The 20,744-nt window shown below is 36.7% G+C and overlaps 1 protein-coding gene across 1 annotated transcript; it reads right to left on the bottom strand.

The window, feature by feature from the left end:
- Positions 1-1,373: 1,373 nt before the first annotated feature.
- On the bottom strand, positions 1,374-19,126 carry LOC308056561 (sperm flagellar protein 2-like). Its single transcript, XM_080372162.1, has 4 exons — positions 15,624-19,126; positions 14,794-14,967; positions 11,279-11,401; positions 1,374-4,863 (listed from the first exon to the last, which is right to left on the bottom strand). The coding sequence occupies exons 1-4, from the start codon at positions 15,663-15,665 to the stop codon at positions 4,789-4,791; spliced, it is 414 nt and encodes a 137-aa protein (XP_080228288.1). The 5' UTR covers positions 15,666-19,126; the 3' UTR covers positions 1,374-4,788.
- Between the last annotated feature and the right edge of the window lie 1,618 nt (positions 19,127-20,744).

Below are 20,744 nucleotides of genomic sequence, written 5' to 3'. Positions count from 1 at the left end.
GCAAAGACACTGGAAAGCATTCTCATCCATTTTCATCTTCAGGAGAACTAGTTATTCAGAGCCATTTAGTTGTGCTTGTGTTGCATCAATTAAGTAAATGATTTTGCATGATACAACTGAAAAGAATAAATTTAAGATCATAGAATAATTCAGAAAGGGATTTCCAGAGGTCATCTATTTCAATCTTGCTCAAGCAGCATCTGCATGAGGTTAGAACAGTTTGGTCAGGTGCTCAGTGCTTTATGCAGTCAGGTGCTGAAAGCACCACTGGGTAACCTGTTCCACTGCTGGACTGTTCCTATGGGGAAAAAGGTTTCTTTTACATCTGCACAGAACCAGTCGTGTTTCAAATGGTACCCATTGCCTCTTGCCCTCCTGCCATGCACCACAGTAAATAACCTCCTTGATAGCTGTGTCATAGGTGTTGTAAAACTACTGTTAAGATTCCCCCAGACCTGCTTTCCTCCAGGTTGAACAAGCCCATCTCCTTCAGTGTCTCTCCTACTGGCAAGCACTCAAGCCTCCTGCGCTCCTGGTGGCTTCCACAGAACCTACTGCCATTTGCCGAAGTCTTTCTGGTATTAGGAGGCCCCAGACTGGACACACATCCTAGACATAATGAGTGCTGATTGCTGGAGGATAATGACTTTTCTCAATCTGCTCCTGTTAATACGTGCCAAGCTGGTGTTGGTCTTTGCTGCCAGGGAACACTGCTGGCTCATGTTCAGCTTGCTGTCCACCAAGATCTCCAAGTTCTTTTCAGCAGAGCTGTTCCACCGCTGGAAAACCCCCAGCATTTACTGTTGTGAGAGGTTACTACTTCCAAAGGGGCAGCCTTTTGCATATGTCCTTCTTGAATTTGCAGGTGTGTATAATGATGAGATGCCAAACGGCAGAATATTCATTATCCATAATACTTAAAAATAAAAAAAATGTATTTTATTTCCTACTGTCAAGGAAATTTTGTAAAATTTGAAATTAAATAAAATTGCTTTTCAACTGACATACTTGTTACAGATATTGTTAGAAGTAGCAAAAGCAGTACAAAGCAAGTAATTCGTACCGACAGTGAACAATATTACGTCTTGAAATTTTTTGATTGCTGTTGTTTTAATTTCATAATGATAACGTTGCAAAGAAGTTTGTGAAGCATGCTTGATTTTCAGATTGGACCTATCATTCTGTGCTTATTTCAATGGTTTAAAGAACTCTTTAGCAGTCTTCATGCATTAAGAAATCTCAGCATAGCTAAGAGGCTTTTCACAAAATGGCTTGCTTCACTTATGAGGGATATGAAAAGAAGCCATGCTGAACCTCATGCTCAGTGGAAATTTTGAGGTATGGACCACAGAGCAGACTGAGGAACTATAGCCACATCTTAAAAGTGAAAAAAATACGGTCTTTAAAAGTGTTCTGGTTTCTTGGAAATTTTTGAATCTTCCTGCACCAAACTCTGCTTCCTGAGGGACGTGTCTGGAGGGATTCTACTTATGTAAAGGAATATATCACAGCTCTGAAACAGACTAATATGGAACCTGAATTCTTTACAGAAGAAATGTTGAGCTTGATTTATACAGAGAGATTTTATGCGAGTCACTAAAACTGTAGGAGACACCCTAATTCAGTAGTACCTTTTAGTTTGTTGGGGTTTTTGAAAGAACATTTTTTCAGGGATGGAATACAGGTAATTTTAATTATGATAAGAATATTGTTAATATAAACTCCCTTGCATCTTTTCTAAGGCAAACTATCTAAGGCATACCCAAGAATACCTGAAATAAGTGAAGGAGCAGAAGAAATACAACATTAAAATACAGCATACTGTGAAAAGAGGATTAAACATGTTGCATACAATTAACTGAAAGCCAAACCAATTTTTCAGATTTTTTAAATTATGTATTAATTATGTATTAATATAAAAAATGCAGTTATTTCTTGTTTCAGTTGCCATCACAAACTGGATTTAAAAGACTTATCCCTTTTGATTTTATGACTCTGTGATGAGGAAATTGCTACAAAATTTTAGCAAGTTGCTTCAACAGTTAATCTACTTCCTTGTTAAAAATCTGCATGTTACTTTGAAGGCTAAGGTTCCAGCCATTGAATCTTGCCTGTCTTTGTCTACCACAATGAAGATGTCTTACATGGATTTTTGTAAACAGGTATCTGAACCCCTTTTAAGTTTTCCTTTGATGAAGTAAGAAGATTGAGCTCCTTGAATTTTCTGGTACAAGACGTGATTTCCCATCATTCTTGCAGTTCTTCTTGGAACACTTTCCAGTTTCCAGCATCCTGCTTGAAGTGCAGATACGAAAACTGAACATGATACTACTGTAACTCCACTGGCAAATATGAATGCAAATCTGTTCAGTATTCCCCCTTCATAAATACAAGGACGTCTTTCATGTCTGGGCCCCAACATTAGGCCGGGAACCCCAAGTCTATTGAATAACTACCAATACTGATGTTTCGAGAATATTGGGGATGACATTTTGACAAAGTTGTATGTGCTATGTGAAGAAATGATTCAGGTAGCAAAGCAGATTAATTTGTGTGCATCATGAAGTCTGTTGTCATAAGTAAAACGAGGATGTTGAGGTTTTACCATGGTTTGCGGGGGCACAACAAAGTTACATATGTTTCTAAGATAGTACTTAGCTACGATGTGCCGGTGTGGTTAGCACAAAATATGTAGAGTGAAGAGACACAACATTATTTGCCTGAAGTGATAAGCCTACTGTGTTCTATTCCGAGCTTCACATATCACATATAGATGCTTTGATCTGCTCCTGCTGGACTACCACTTTCCTTTCAAAATCTGTCTTTAATCAACAAATAAACAAACCTGCCATTATTGACAGCATATTCTAAAAATGTGACAAAATGTTTAATAGTTTATTGCAACAAAGAACAGAATATATTTTACAGGTAGGTCTGCTAGTCATTGTCTAACTATAACTATGCCAGTTTCTCTTTTTTCTTTGGAGCTTTTGCTTTTCTGATACATAATTATTTTATACCTCAAGCAGGTAATTTAGAAACCTCATTAGGAACATCAGAAGATGTTATGCAAGTACTATACTATGTTATACATACTTGACTTAAAATAATAAAGATACATTAAAAACGTAAAAGTTTTCTGTGCAGATAGCACTTCTCAACAAAGAGCAAAGGTCTGTGGTTCCCTATGAGTTAGCTGACTTCAATGGGACTATCTGTATTCTTAGAGAGCATCATACGTTTGAGTATTTTGCTGATCAAACCAGGGAAAGGGTTCTTTAAATGTTTTGTGCATTGTTATCAGGGTATTGCCAAATGCAGGAAAAAAACAACCCAAAATGATGGAGCAGTGTTCAGCTATGAGTAGGCGTCTTGGAAGTATTTACTTACCGTGTTTCTAAGCTAGTAAGACAATGTAGAATGCACATGGTTTGCTAACATCTTGGGCAGGTGACAGATTGCAAATCAGAAGGTATACTGAGTTCAGATAACCAGTTACCTACTTGCTGTGTTCAGTCTTCAGAAAACTCGAAACTGCAGATCAGAAGGATGAGTACCACTGAAAACTAAGGATTTAGTTGACATCTAAATTTAGTGGATATCTTTAGTTCAGATTTAGTTGACATCTCAATGTTGAATTCCAGAGGAATTAATTACAGAGCATGTTCTAAAATTTATGATAAAAATTTCCATGAAAAAATAGTTCCTATTATCTTATAGTTAGGCATCACTAGCCACATGACAGTGGAAAAAATGAATAAAACTGCAGGGAAACACAAACATTTTATTAACAGGAAAATTTCTATGAAAACTATTCCAGAACAACTTCCAGGAAAGCCAGTGAAGGTCAGAGGAGGTATAGAAAAAGAAACAACCACTTCAGCATAATCTGCCACAGAATGCAACTCCTCTAGGTGTCACCGTCTGCCATGGAGATTTTTAGACAAACATCATGCCTGAAAACCTGATGCGTGTGCCTGCAGTATTTGGTGTCCTTGGATACACTGCGCGGACCGAAAAAGGACTTTCAGCCGATCACTGAAAGCAGTTCTGTGGAACCCCACTGCAAATTCTACTGGTGTGGGCAGATTGTGTGGCACCCACCTTACTGCTTCACCTGGGGCCCGCTCGGTGCAAGGTGGTGTGAGGGGAGCGGTGGGGAGCAGCACCCTGTGCCCCCTGTACTGCTGGGCTGCGGGCCAGGATGCTCCGGAGGAAGGATTTCAGTGGGTAGCAGCAGAGCTGAGCTTTAATGGAAGGTTAGAAATAGGCTGGATAACACAAATTCATCCTATATGCTGTCAACAAGCACTTCATTTTCACGTATGTGATGTCCTTTTGCTAGTTTATACTGATCTTAGAGAACAGTGTTTTCATTTAGTTATTTTATTAGCTATGAATTGCAACATGTTTTTAAAAGTTAATTGATTATAATATTTGATTAATGAAAAATTGATGAATTAATAAACTATAGATGTAACAAAAGGTGACCAGGTATCTTAGCATGCTGACAAGAACTGGACATATTTTATTCTTACACTAATTATTAATGAACACACTATCAGCTCTATTTAAGTTCAGAAACAGGCTTAATTTTTTTGTTGTTCGTTTGTTTCTTTCAATTTAAAATAACAGAAAATGTGTGCAATTGCAATGCAATTTTGCTTTCACAACAAAAAACCAAAAAATCCTTCCCCATGGAAGGGAGGACTGGAGACGCAAGACACACTTCTTACAAACTTAAAAAAAAAATTTCTTATTATTCATGAAGAACAATTTTTCATTCATTTATGTCTTTAAATGGCATGTTTTGTCCATCAGTTGACTGTCCTTGTTCAGATCTTTGGAGAAAGATTTAATATCCTGTAAAAAGGAAAATGAAACATTAAAAGCTCATTTCATGTTGCAGCCTGATCTACCTTAAAACTTTCAATAATAACACCTGTCTTTCCATGGGGTGAGCTGTCTAACTAGTGACTATAACATTATGAAGGAAAACTAACTTCAGTGGTGATATATTTATATAAACTACACTTTCCTTAGGTTACATAAGATGTGTGAAGGGCGCTGTTGTTTAGGTTCAGGTTAAGCACTATGTATGTTCAGTGCACTAATAAAAACATAAACATACAGTGACAATTGCGGAAGGAACATTCTTCATGGCAAATGCTAAAAGACTTCCTTATGTATCAGGAATATCACTGAGATGGTGTTTTCATGTTATCTATACATTACTGTTTTCAGCAGTTTTAAAAAAACTACAGTGTTAAAATGTTATTTTTAAATAAGCAGAGATCTTCAGCTTCAGCTTAAACTTCTCAGTAAAGAGAGATATTAGAAGTGTTGTTTAAACTGGCAAATATTATTCAAAACGTGCAGAGACAAATTCGTCAATAAAGTTTCTTTTTTTATATGCTATATTTCAAGCCAAACTTAAGTAACACTTCGAGAAAACGGAAATAAAAGAAAACAAGTAACTAACATTTGGAATAATACATACCTGCACTTAGTTATTTTTTTGTGAAGTTCTGCATTTTTTATAACTTTATATATATACACATATATTTATATTTATATTATTTATAATTTATATTTATATCTATATTTATATTTGATTGGTTGATTTTCAATAATTTTGTATTAGCACAATCTCCTCTATTTCCAATTTCAGCGATACTATCCATTGTGTAAGTAGGATGAACAAGGAATTTTTGATTAAAAAAAATAATGTGCTGGATGTTTAATACAAAGATAAATAGCAATTTAACTTTCCAGCAATTTCTAGTATTGTCAATAAACACATGTTCCTTTAGGAGAATAACTAACAGAATATTTATAAAATAAATCAATTTAAATTCTAACATACATTCCAATATGTATTTTGTGCAAATATATTGAAGATACAACCTATTTTCAAAAGCAGAAGCAGCCTGTATGTAGCAATGCCTCACGTGCCTTGGAAAATATCAGGAGCATTTCCATGAATACAGAATAACCATGTTTAAAGATAATTTTGCCAGTCCTTTGTTTCTGAAGGTAGTACTAACATTTATCTTTGGCTCTAAGAAATACTTCAGTTTAAGGATGCCTTTTCCAGCACACTAGGTCACAAAAAGGAGTTTGAATTCTGGTTTGACAAAAATAAATGTTAGCAAATGGAACCTTCGTCAAGTTCATTATCAGTACTTATCATTACCACACAAAGCAGATGAGGATCTCAGCAAACTGTAGTGCTTCTGGCATGGCAGTACGTGAATTTTATTATAAGAGTTCTACAAGTTTATGTTCCTGTAAAGAATAAGTTTGAGAGAGCTACTGCTTATTGTCTTGGAGCAAATATAGAGACACATCCAATCCTGTCACTGTGTTCATGTGTGTGGGAAGTGGAAATTTTATGCTTTAGCAATGCCACAGAAGTATATGTTAAATATCAGTCTAAAAGGAAGAATGGTATGATTGCAAAATTATAATCTGATGCAGAAAAAAGAGTGTAAGAACAGCATTTAAGAATGTGTTAAAAACGAGAACAGTTTTATCTGGACAGATTTTACTTATGTAACTACCAGTTTTGCAGAGGAAACCAAACCTAAACAACCTCAAAACACTGGAGAAGTAGTACTCCTACAGATTTACTATACCATGTCTAATGAAGCAATCTTACTGTTTCTGCTATATTAGTTGATATTTTTATCACTTTTAATGTAAGAAGCAGTATTTTTCATGTTTGTTTGTATTTCTTAAGATTGTTTTTAATGGAATATATGAAAAAGAGAAGCACAACATCAGTCTCTTTTTTAAAAGTAGGTATTTAAACACTGAGTTACATTTTCCTTCTCTTGCACATTAGGATATTTAAAACACCACATGAAAAAGGCTTCTTAGGTTTCATAAGTATTACAACTACTGGCTATGAGTAGACAGTGATTCAGCAGTGCTTTTTTCTGCCAAAGCATTGACTAAGAAGTATATGGTCCACCTCATAAGCCTTACTGAATATAATCTGTAGTAACTGTGTCCCTAGACAGAAAGCATTTTTACTTTGTTAAATGATACATGGGGTTCTGAATGCTTGTTCAGTTGTGTAATATGAAATGACTGCTGTGAATATAAACAGGTATTTTAATAATTGTGCAACATATAATAAGTAGGTTTTTTCATATAGACATGTTAACTACACATTATTAGAAAACCTATCTCAGCAGAAGTCCTATTTGAATGAATATCTGAGTAATGTTACTGAAATGATTAATGAAACCAACAACAGCAGTAATAATATGACAATTAATTTAGAAGGAACAAGCTTGATGTGAGGGCCTACATTACATATATTCAGAACACAGATGCACAGAAATACAATGTGATAATCCTATCTTCAAAGCTAGAGATTTTTGAAAAGGATTATTCAGGATTTGAAAGCAGGGTAAAAAATGTAACATAACATTATCAAATGCATTCTAGTTTCGATACAATGCTGACTGCTGAATGCTAACTCTCAAACTACCTTGTTATCCTGAGTAATTATAATAATGTAGTCCACTCAGAATAACAGATTAATGCAAGCATTAAGAGTTATAGAGATAGAATATATCCCAGACTCTTTATTGAAATTTATCGACAATCAAAATGCAGAGTTACTAAATTGTATGGCTGTTTTTGTATTACTGTATCTGCAACAGCCTCAGGATGGAAGGCAAAATTTGTAACAAGAAATAATACCAGGCCTGAAGACCCCTTAATAGACCAACATTAATAGACAAACCTATGTGATGGAAAAAGCAGAATTGCTTGCTTCTTCTGAATCAGTTGATGTAATAAAAATATTATCTCATTTATTATTAAATGTATTTAAAGACAGTTTAATTCAGAATGTAATGAAGTGCATTCATAAACACACAATCACATATAGGTGTGGTCTAACTATTTAAAGGAACAATTTTAATTTGATAAGTGAAAAACGTGTGTTGCTAATAGCAAATCACTTGAAAGTTCTAGTCAGGACCAAAGACTTCTAATCAGGACAGAAAAGATCAAATGGAAAAGTAATAGAATTGCCAACCTTTTTCATTTGGTGGCATTTGTATGGAGGCTAACAGAAAGGCCATCATCATGTCGGATGTTGCCAGCCCATTGGTATATGAATTGATAAAACAATTTCCCTTCTCATCTGGAGAAAATATTTTTATCAGAGATAGTATTGGTTAAAATTGAACAGTTCATCAAGAGGCCAAAGGAATCAGGTACCCTAACTCAAATGTAAAATGTTTTAAACTACATATTCCATTTATAGTTTTCAGCAAACCAGTTTATTTTCCACTGTTTATGACTGCAGTAGTAGAAACATTTTAACCTTAGAAACCACACCCTACCTTGCTATATTTATCTTGTAAAAGATCTCAGAGTAACAGTACTGTGGTTGAATTTCATTTTTACAGAGATTCTTACAGTCTCCAGAGTATTTCTGTAAAAATAATTGAAGCTAAATATATTCTTTACTTACTTTGGAAATGTTTTGGGAACAAAAAAGTTCACCTATTCACCAAGTATAGAATTGCCAGAGGAAAACTGTTCCTGAGGTTCATAAGTTTGTGACCCGAATCCTAACTGACATAGAACAATGGCCACTGGGTCTCTGTCTGTTTGCTGGTGAATATAATATTTTGCTGTCAAGCTGAGTAAGAACTTGTGGTCTTAGCTCTTTCCCAGTTAGTCAGAATTTCAAAGTAAGACTGTGAAGTGTTGATTTCATGCATAAAACAGCAGTCTGTATTTACCAGTACAGTCAAGGAATATAGAAAACGCAGAGCACTCTATTTGAGATACAGTCAGTGTAAGCCCTTGCAAGAGGACATTCTAAGCATTACAAATGAAAATTGAAGTTCTGCATCATCTATCTGTCAAGTCAGGAGCTACAGGCATCAAATGAATCTACCAAATAAGTAGAAAAATGTATTATTTAAATCCAATTATATGAAAGTATCTTTGATAAACAAGCTGTGGAAATTCCTTTGGGCCACAGCATGTGCACTGAAATCCCAGCTACTGCCAAGATTCATAATATATATATTTTCACACCTACCCCTTTTCTCACAGACTGACAATTTTTATAACTGTACTTCCCTGAAAATACCCTACCAGTCACAAATAACATAGGTGATTGATTGTAGCTAATGCATTTTAAACATATACTAGAATCTACTCTTTAAGCTATATAACATAGTTCCTCCTGAAAGTGGTACAGGAAGATCAGAAATTTTAAGAAAGAATATAAACTGTGCTTTTGATATTCAGCTACTGGTTAGTGTGAAAAGGTTTTAATAAAGAAATCCCTCTCTCTGTAAATAGCAGAGTATGTGCATATAGCATTACCCAGTTTAAACGCTAGTTAAGTGTTACTTCAGGTTGCATGACATTTGGTCTTTTTGGGGAGCTTGTGTTACGTTGAATGTGGCAAAGTCAGTGAAATGTTTGTGTAGAGAACAGTTATTGACATGGATCACGTACAGAACAGAAAGCTAGTTTAAAAAATGGTTTAGTCTACAAGAAATTCAGTGAAATTGGAAAATTGATCAAATTAGGAGATGCATTAAGTACTTGATTAAATAATAAGGGTCTGGAAGAAAGAATGGGGAATGTAAGGGAAGAATGACCTAACATTCCATGGTGTTTATTTTCCTTGGCTGAGACATTAAGATAGTCAGGACAAATACTCATTAATAGTCATAATCTTCAGTTGTGATGTGTTGTCTTAAATTTTCCTTTGTAACTCTTCCTACCATAGCAAATAAAATTTTAACCCTTACTTTGACAGAGTAAATATATTCTTTAATTCTTGTATCTTGTTTTTTACTAACAATGATTATAAGTGAAACAACAAGTGATGGGCACTTCACTTCTTAGAATTAGTACTGGGACCAGTCCTGTTTCATATCTTTACCAACGATCTGGGTGAGGGGACCGAGTGCCCCCTCACCAGGTTCGCAGGTGACCCCCAGCTGGGGGGAGCGTTGATCTGCGGGAGGGCAGGAGGCTCTGCAGGGGGGTCTGGGCAGGCTGGAGCGATGGGCCCAGGCCAGTTGTGTGAGGTTCAACCAGGCTCAGTGCCGGGTCCTGCCCGTGGGTCACACCAGCCCCCGCAGCGCTGCGGGCTGGGGGCAGGGGGCTGGGAACTGCCTGGGGGGAAAGGGCCTGGGGGGGCTGGTCGGCAGCCGGCTGGGCATGAGCCTCCCGTGTGCCCAGGCGGCCAAGGAGGCCAGCAGCATCCTGGCTGGTGCCGGGAACAGCGTGGCCAGCAGGGCCAGGGCAGTGCTGTCCCCCTGCACTGGGCACTGGCGAGGCCGCCCCTCGACTCCTGTGTTCAGGTTGGGCCCCTCACTGCCAGGGGGACGCAGAGGGGCTGCAGCGTGTCCAGAGACGGGCAGGGGGCTGGTGCCGGGGCTGGGGCACAAGGCTGGTGGGGAGCGGCTGGGGGAACTGGGGGGGTCAGCCTGGAGAGGAGGAGGCTCGGGGGCACCTTGTGGCTCCCTGCAGCTGCCTGACAGGAGGGTGTAGGCAGGGGGGTCGGTCTCTTCTCCCAGGTGACAAGTGACAGGGCAAGAGGAGACGGCCTCAAGTTACGCCAGGGGAGGTTTAGGTTGGGTATTAGGGAAAATTTCTTCCCCGAATGGGTGGTCAAGCATTGTAACAGGCTGCCCTGGGAGTTTGTTGAGTCATCATCCCTGGATGTGTTTAAAAAAACTTGTAGATGTGGTGCTTAGGGATGTGGTTTATTGGTGGACTTGGCAGTGCCGGGTTAACAGTTGGTCCTTTCCAACCTGAATGATTCTATGATTCTGTGATTCTATTCTGTGTTTTAATGCACATTTAAACACATGTGCAGGTAACAGGAAGAACATTTGAACCTGTACCACCTCTGCATGCCCTTTTCTACAGCCTGGTTGGCCTGGGATGGAATGTGTCCTAACACATATCCCATAATGTCATGCAGTAAGATCCTTTTGGGAAGATAATTCAAGGTCGCTCCTTCCCATGGATGGGGGGAAAGGCAGTGCCACATGTGACAATGCAGTAGGAAACCTGTAGGCAGCCACAGGCCAGCATGACAGGTATGAAAAAATAGGCCAGAAGGCAGTTCAGTCTTCAATAGACAAAGTTTTCATGGAAAACAAATCAACTGATCTCTCTACAATCTGCTATGCTGTATAACTGGTCTATACTGGAAACTGGCAGAATTTCAATATGTGTACTTAAAAAGTTCTTCATCCCAGAAAGCAATACTTACAGGAAGCTTGTATTCTTGATACTTGTTGATCAAGTCTTGAATGAAAGGATGCTTCAAAAGGAGTGCAGCTGGAATGGGTTTCAGATCTTCGGTGCCTAATTCTTTGTAAATTTTGATTAAATGCTGTAAGAAAAAAAAAAGAAGTGGTCAATTTATTAAGTGTTTAAAAAATCTGGGGAAAAGCAAAGCTTGCAGCAGGTATTTATTAATACAAAATAAATCTTCTTTAAGTCTACCAGCCTACCTTATCATAGCCGCCTTCCTTCTCCAGATAACTAAATCTATGACTATCTATATCTTTACTTCCTCCAGTATGAAACACTTTGAGTAGGGTTTCCACTGAAATTATACCTTCACCCGTGTAATTCAAGACTTCTTTTTCACCTTCTGGTAAAGTTTTCTCATGTGGCACTATGCTGATATAAGGAAAAGCCTAAGCAAATAAAGCATAGGTGTAATACTTAGTGATAAATCAGTAGGTCATCTGTTTCAGTTAGATATTCATTAAGGATCAGTGGGTTATACATGCAAATTTCAGTTCTTATAAAACAAAAATCACCAGCTCACACAAAACTACCTACTGAACTATAGGATGAAGGAATAGATCATGAAAGCCCAGAAACATCCATAATGTTGGTGTTAGTAGAACACCAATAAACAGTTTTTTCCAGGGACATGGCCAACATTACACTGAGAAACTAATATTCTTCAGAACAACAAAACATAAAAATACCTAATAGTTACAAACTACAATACTCTACCAAGAACTTTGTGTCTGTATAAGTAGTAAATTTGGTAATTCTGGATGTTCACATGAAAAAAGCAGTATGAATTTTCTAGTCCAGATCAAGGAGTCACTGCAAGAACTTTATTTTGGCTAACAGCTAACATGGGCTGACCAGCACTCCACAGAAAAAGATAAGAAAGTCTTTATGCAGAAAAATTAGAAGTTTACTATAAACAAGCCATGAGGTATCTGCAGTGCTATCAGAGATGGCCAATGAGGAAAAAAACAAACAAACAAACAAACCAGGTGCTTTAGAGATTTGTGAGCACAATGATGAGAAAGAACCTCACACAAATTAACAATGCTTGGACCAGATTAGGCCACTGTGTAGACTAACCATTAACAACAGGATTTAATTGAATACACCATTTCTTTCTTCATTAGGAGGAGGGAGAGACTGCTGAGATTAAGTTGCACTTGTGTTACACGTCTTAGGCCTTAATATATGCCTTTTTCAACACAGGAGGAGCGGAGTCATTGATACAGCCTTTTTAACACTCAACAGTGGACTTACAGAAATACTGGCACATAGGTTTTTCTGTCTCCCACTGTAGGTTTGTATTTAGCTATAAGTTCTACATAGCCAATAACAAAATTATTGAGACGTAAAAGCTAAGCATTTTGAGTGAAAGGGTCTTTGCTGTGGATTTAATAAAAGTAACAAAAGTCCCTATAATGTTTGATCTGCTATCAACATCATTGGAATTTCTGGCATATTTCTGTAGGGAGCTATCCATGAGAAGTCATTACAATTATCAGCACAGAACAAGAAAAAAAGAAGAGACAAATTAGGTGCTGCTCTGTTAAGTGCCTACTTATAAGCTGTCTCCACTGATGAATATTCCACTGATAGAATTTACTAGGTTTCCAGTACCTGTAGTGAGACTTGAGATATTTAGGTCACATGTAAACTGCCACGGGTAGACAAGGGTTTAGGTTCTTAATTTGGTGCTGAAAACCACTTTGGACGTCTTCAGGGATCTTGACTCAGATATACCACCATACCAACTCATAATTTACTTTTTGCCCCCGTGTGGTTGTGGAATATCCTACATGAAATGCTGGTGAAAACTCATTCGCTGCAGTGTAACAGGATTTTATTTGTTCTCTTTTTTCTGTATTCAATGTTACAGAAGAAAGAAAATATTAGAGTGATGTTCTAGCAGCCATGCAATTTTGACCACCAATTTATGAAAGATGACTACAAAGTCAAAGAGCATCCATACATGCAAGATGCTCATTTAGCATCTAATTCTTAGACGTTTCTAAGTTTCCATGGGACTCCCCAAGCTGAATCAGGCATACAAACTGTCTGTATAGTACACTGTAAGACATGCATCAGACATAGCACTGATTTAATGAGACAATACTTTAGGTGGGAAACTAAGCATGAGGAAATTCTCAGGTTGCATAGGGTGTAACTGTGCTCCTCAGAGATATGCTGTTAATTCTAGACTGAAGGGAAACGTGTCCATTCACTGTGACTCGCAGCCTTCAGAATCATTGACATAGGTGATAATGCCAGTGTAGTTACTTACAATCTTGTAAGTCCCAACCAAACAGATCAAACAAAACAGAAAACACTGCGGCGGAGAACAGGCTGTGTTGCTTTATATCCCATGATGGGGGGTTAGAACTTTCCATTGAAATATGGGAAATTAAGTTCAGATGTACTGTATCTAACTAGGAGCATTCTGTGCTCTCCTCCTTTCTATGAAATATAAGAAGGCAATTGTCTTATTCAGTCTCTCACATGGACAAAACCTCTGATGTGACAAATAAAAGCAGACACAGGGAAGTACAATACCACATTTTGCCATGTGAAGTAATAAAATGTAATTATGAATATGTATAGGTTTACACTGTGTGGTAAAATACTGTTTTATTTTAGGCCTTTATATAAAGGCAGAAAATACTGCCCTTTCAATACTGTTTCCAGTGAGCACAACTGTATTTTAAGTATTAGGCAAATGCTACAGTCATTGTGGTTGTGAAAGTATATGAAAAGGTTTTGTTATCTAGAAGAGTGAGCTCTTTCCAAGTATGTACAGATACATATTTTATGTCTCAAAAAAATTCTTATAATTCAATAGTAACTGATGCATGTAGTGCACTAATGGCAGTTTTGAGACTTTAAAAATAACAGCATACTCCAGAAATACTAACAGTGTTCAAAAGCCCATCATTTGATGTGACAATACATTCATCGTAGCTCGAAAAACAACTGAAAACCTTATTTCATATGAAACAAATTATTAATTATTAATCCTTCTGATTTACAGGTAAACACAAACACTTGAAAATAATAACAAAGGTGTATATACTTCTAGATACCCAAAAAAACCACAATGGAAAAGAAAGATCAGCAATAATACCAGGCTTTACATCTTTAGATAACAACACTGTAAGTCACAGTCTAATTCCTGGGGATGGATAGCTGGACTTAATTTTTAAAATTAGGTCAAAAAATGCCCTCCATTCACCTATACAAGGACCAGTGCCTTCAACTTTCATTATTATTTGGCAAGCAAATTTTCAGACTTCTGGAAGAATACTTCTGAATATTATTACCAAAGTCAGTGGAACTATTTGCAGAGCTCACATGAAGTCAGTGGGACAACTTGTAAGGACTGGAACTACCCAGGATAAGAAAATATACAGAAATCTAGCTAATACATAATTCTCAAGCTTTTCTATTGTTCTTTAATATTTTACTGTAATATTTTACCACACATGGAAGAGAAGCTTCTTCTTCTCTATGAATATATGTTCCAGTAGCAATGCTAAGTGCTCTGTAAACACCTTCAACTGGATCAGAGTGGGAGGCAAAGTAAAGTAGCATCTCAGTATAGTTGACCAGAGCAGGATCTTTACTGGTATCAGCAAATAAACTGAAGAAAAACTATAAAAGAAGAAAAATACGTAAATTAATTTCTACAAGTGGGATTTAATAAAATACAAATTAAAGATTGTATATAAAAGGATAAAATAATGACTGCTGATCTTTTAAAATGTGTTGAGGTTGTGCAAATCAAGGTAAATCAGAAGTGTGTCTGAGTCATTCAAGGAAACAGAAATTGTAGTATTTTCTTTTCTAGACTGAGGACTTTCACAGAACAAGGAGAAATTAATAAAATCTTGTATCATGACAAGTAAGTCCAGAACATGTTCTTGTATTCAGATCACACTATTACCTCCCTTTTCCATGGAGATTTCCATCAGCTTAGATGCAGAGATTATTTGCCTCCCATTCTTTACAAAGATGGTTACTGTGTAGCAAAATTAATGAGGTTCAAAGGAGAACAGGAATAATTAAGTCTGAGTAGGCTATGATTTAGAATACTGAAGGAAAATTCCTAGATTCCTTTCTACATTACTGCTAACTTTGAGGGTTTTATACATGGAAATCATATTCTGAAGCACCACCTGACCTCAAAAACCATTGAAACATTGCAGCAAATATGGAAAAAAAGAGGAGACCCAAGAATCTTTTGCATGAGACCTCTCAGGTCAGAACAGTGAACAGTCTCTTCAAAATACCAATGTTTTTTAAGTTACCTTTATGAGATGTCTTAGCCTATCTAAAGGCAAAGAATCCATGCAACTTTCTGTTGTGTTTAGACCTTCATTTCCATTAAACCATAAGCCAACCTGATTTAAAAAAAAAAAGTAATTTATTTTCACACATTAAAATAAAGTGGTGTTTCCATTCTATAATTGTTTAACAGACAGATTAATAAGAGCTTAATCACTGGACTAAATTAAGCCGAATTTGTTATTAATATACAATGACATCAGAATAATTTAAGTAGCTGTTTGTAATAGATACTTTGGAAATTACTGAAAATAGAGTTGAAGTGACTCTCTGCTCTTGAAAGTGTGAATTAACTAGGTGGTTGTAAACCTACACTGCCCAAGAAGCAGAACATAATGCAGAGCTTCTATGTGTGTTCTGGCTTCTTGCTTTCAGGTTATCCTTTGCTACACCATAGCTTTTGTCCTAACTGTACTTTTGGAAGAAACTGTCCACACACTTCAGTATAATGAAGGACAGAGGCATGGCTCTTCCCATGCTTGCCTGCTCCCAACAAGAAGACTTACATTACAGACAAGAAGTGTTCTGTAATGCCTACAGAATTACACCTGCAACTGCAAACTAAAAATGCCCAAAACTAACTCTCCAATGCTAGACCCAACCCACAGGACATACCAGCTAAATCTTACCTTCTAAAACAGGATGGCCATGAACAGACCCCCTACAGAAAGAAACCCTTGACTGGAAGTGACCCCTATCAAACCTTGCCAGGTTAGGGAAACGTCACAGCATAGACAATTGAGTACCACTACCTGGGGATGTTCCCTAGTACTGCACAGTTTATTACTACAGGCACAGACAGAGGGGCCAGCTGGGGCACCTCAGATTCCCTGTGGAAGGTTCTTCCTGCAATTCTCAATGACTATTGTTTGCCATTGTCTCTTGTGAATACAGTAAAATAAAATAAAAGTTTCATGACATTTTGAATGCATGTAGGTCTCAGCATTAAACAGAGAACAAAATTTGTTTCCCTTTTTATTCAAAGATTATAACATTTGAAAAAAATGTCAGTATATTCTGTGTTACATTAATAGGTTAATATGGAAGATTTCAAATAGTTGGAAATCTTCATGAATCTCAGATGTTAATGAAAGATGCCATAGCCTTTCATTGTAGGTATTAAGTGAAAATATTGTAACAAAGTTACAAATTTCATTAGCAACATCCTTTTCCACATTTCAGATGAATTACTACATTTTTGATTACATAAAATATTGCTTTATTATTATGTGTTTTCTTTTCAAAGCAAGACAATGAAATAGGACAAAACAGGAAGTTTGAAGAGATTTTCAGAAAGGAAAACAAGCCAGTAAAATAAAATAATAAATTAGTAAAGAAAAAATTGTTTTCTGCTTTTTTCCCCATGTGAGTAAGCTGGGAAAACTGAGCAAATAATAACAAGAAAATAGGTTTAATGTTATCCTTCAGACCTTTCCCAGAAAGATATCAGATGGTTTGCTCTGAATGATATAATTATAATATTAATGATAAAAAATGATATATAATTATTTTACTAACTCTTTGCTATTGTTCTTTCCTTATTTTTATGGATTACACTGACTCATACATTCTCTAGTGCACCATGTTCCACAGAACATGAATCATTTTTTCTTCAAGAAAGAAATTAATGAGAAAGAAATGGAACAAGTATTGACCTCATAAAATTTGCCACAAATTGCTCCCAAAGGAGCATTTCAATACAAACATTTCAATAAAACCAAGTCAGATGTTCCTCATCAATTAAGGACTAAATTTTACTCAAGCCTGCAAGATTCTGTTCTTGTTCTTCTCATAAACAGAATATGCAAAAAACTCAAACCACAGTGCTGTCAGTAACATGAACTGTAGTACCTCATATAGAGCAGGTATACAGGGGATTTGTGTGGTTTTTAAGTGAAGAAAGTTTTGGTCAGATTTACAAACATGAAATAGTGGTGACAGACATTACAACTTTTATTTGCAATGTGAATCAGCTAAAGAGCAAAATCTTCAGAGCAATGCAGACTGTTGAACTGAATTGGTTTGGATAGTCTCTGGAGCTTCCTATAACATCCTCTTGAGCACCTCAGTTATGTGCCTGCCCATATTGTTCTGTTCCAAGAAAGGAGCTTCAGTAGTGGAGTTATATGTGTGTTTACCTCCAGACTTTAGTCCTTTTTAAGTTTTTAAGGAACTGTACGAGACTGTAGGTTCAGAGTCATCACTTTCACAGAAGTTTGGAAGAACTACCAAGAGGTAGGTCTACAAACAAGTGTACACCATTGTGTATTTACTATCATTTACTGAATGTGAGCCAATTCCGATCTTGAAGTAAATTAATTGCTCAGTTAATATTATTATTTGAACTAGGATCCCATGTTAAAAATGTACATTCACAGTCTGCATGTCTTGTAACTGTTAGCTTATTTTTAAACTCTCACACTTCAGTAAAAATTACCACATCGATAGAAAAATAGATGCAGATAGACCTGCACATTATGTGGGTTTTATGGCTTTGCAGAATTTGTTTCTTTGCAAGTCTGGCGTGGGTAGGGGTTGGCAGACACTCCTGGAAGTTTTAAATTAATCAAAATATTTCTGAAACTGACAGGCCTCTGGAGGAACACAGCCTCTGATTTTTGAGGAAAACTAATACTAGGTGATTGGAAAACACACTGCAATAAAGGCTCTATGAAATTTATTTGAAACAGTTTGAAAATTAGTTTAGTATCACCCAAAAAATACAGAACTGTAGAACTTTTATGTACACATGCACACAGATATGTATCTACCTATATATTTGTATACGTATATATACATATATATGGCTAGTACACATTAAAAGAGTCATCCTAAGTATAATTAAGAATCCTAAGTAAAAGGAAGTGAAAATTTAATGAGCAGAATTTTGCTAAACAAAGGAGAATGTATTCTCAATACTCTTTCATGAAACGTGCTTCCCAAAAACCTTTGCTAAACTATGTGACAGTTCAAATAGAAGACACCTTTAGATAAAAGAATAGATCAAAGAATTTTATAATTTTCCCTGTATTCAAAATCTGAAAAATAATCTTCAGTTGCAAAGAATTCCTTATTGGAAACATTCTAGGAATATCTAAATAAAGTAGAGCTGGTGAGCCCAAAGTAAAATACTTATTTCTGTTTGGAGCAAATTCTTTGTTTTATAGATATAGTGTCAAACAAGTTAATAAAAGTCAAAGCTCTCACAGAAGAGTTTCTTTAGAACAGGAAGGATATTAATTTGAAATTAATTTATGGGGAAAGTAGGAAATGGAAGTAAAGAGTTAGTTTATTTAGCCTGATTTGTGGGACTATGGATAAGATTAGGCCTCCAGTTTCCTGAAGACAATTTTCATTAGAAAGCACCCCCAAAACTCCATACATTTAAAATTCAGACTGGATTTCTGAATGTGAATAAACCCAACAATATATCAATCATTTCAGAGAGTTAAACAAAAGAATATTATTCAGGAAAAAATTATAACCTGCATATAGTATTCCTGTGTAACAAAGCCTGATCCAGCTACGTCAATGGACTGGAAGCCACGCAGTGCTTCAAGCAGCTGTGTCACAGACGGCACTGGCCAAGGCTGTGCTGCTGCTAGCAAGAACCTGCGCCAGTCGGTAAGTTCTGAGTTCACTGTGAATGCAGATGCCAGATTTTGTAACTATAAAAACAAAATAATAAATATTGTCAAATATGCACACATAAACATACGCTTTCTATATACCACGTAACCTTAGGACTTTTTCATGGTTAGGCTGGACAAGGTTCTGCAGCGCGACTTCAAAGATGTATAAAGGACATATGCCACTGACCAAAGCAGTCCACAGACCGCTGTCTGTCACTGAGGCCAACTGGCATGTGCAGTCGATATCCGTCTAAATAAATACTTTGACTCCCTAAATAGGTGTCTGTATGTAAAGTGCTATGACATAACAACTCTTAGTACATACTAACCCCTGAACCAAGTTCCATCTGGGAGAGTGCTAAGACCTGAACCGACAATTTAGCAGCACGAGTATAAAATCTAGTAAATGCTCGGGGCTGCTGTGCCTTGGGCCTATCTTGCTTACTCTTACAGCTGTCTACCAAGTGGCTTTTCTCTGTTCCAGCATTATTTTCAGTTAAAAAATGTTGTAGTAGAAAAGCTGCTTTGCAGCTTGCCACATGTGTCTTTTTACCACTGACGATGTTGTATGTGGATAGCAGAGTGGCGCAGAGAACACAAACAGGAGAATACGTGTAAAATCTCCTGACACAGCATTGCAAAGGCTGTATCTGATAGAGGAAATAAAGGCACAGTTTATTTCTACACTACTGGTGTGGCGAGACCCTGCTGTGTACCTGTACGCTATGTTCTGCCCCACACCCAGACTTCCTTGTGAAGTGTCCCATTTGCTCCAGGATGGACTTCAAGAAGGAGGTAGCGTGTCTACGAGAAGAAGGGTCTGGGGCAACTCAGAGACAGACAATTTGGTAATGCCGTAGATGTCATCTGCCCTAACACTGGCAGGTACAGCACCATTTCCTATACCTTGAAAACTTATTTGAAATGTTATTAAGTCACACAATGATGAAATGGTGAGTTCAGTTCAGAATAGCTTCTGCAGAACAAGCATACAGCTTAGCTCATGCTTCATGCATTTCCTTTTGCATATAAATTCTTGCTTTCACTATAAATATAAAAGACTCATTTTAAAACAGTGCTCTTAAGGAAAGGAAATTCTGTTATTAAAATTAAAATAGTACTTACAAGCACTTAAAAGTTCTCAAAGAGTAAAGAACATGGGATACAAGCACATGTGGTCTATTAATAAACAATGTTTGACTCATAGTTTTCCACATATAATTAATCTCCTGTGCTAAGATTAGTTTTTTATATACTGATGATGACAGCTGTGTCTAATTTTCACTAAACAGTGGAAAACCGTCACTCAGAAACTTTACAATGTTTATTAATGCATTTCATCTGTGTGAACAATATTTGAATAAAGCTGCTTCCCTCATGTAAAATCCAATTAAAATCTTAATGTGAATCATGGCTTACTTTCAGAAATAATAATGAAAATATGCTAAAACA

This window comes from Falco punctatus (assembly GCF_963210335.1).
Source record: "Falco punctatus genome assembly, chromosome: Z".
NCBI lineage: Eukaryota > Metazoa > Chordata > Aves > Falconiformes > Falconidae > Falco > Falco punctatus.
Note: the sequence above shows the minus strand (reverse complement) of the source record. Positions and strands in the feature narration are given on the sequence as shown.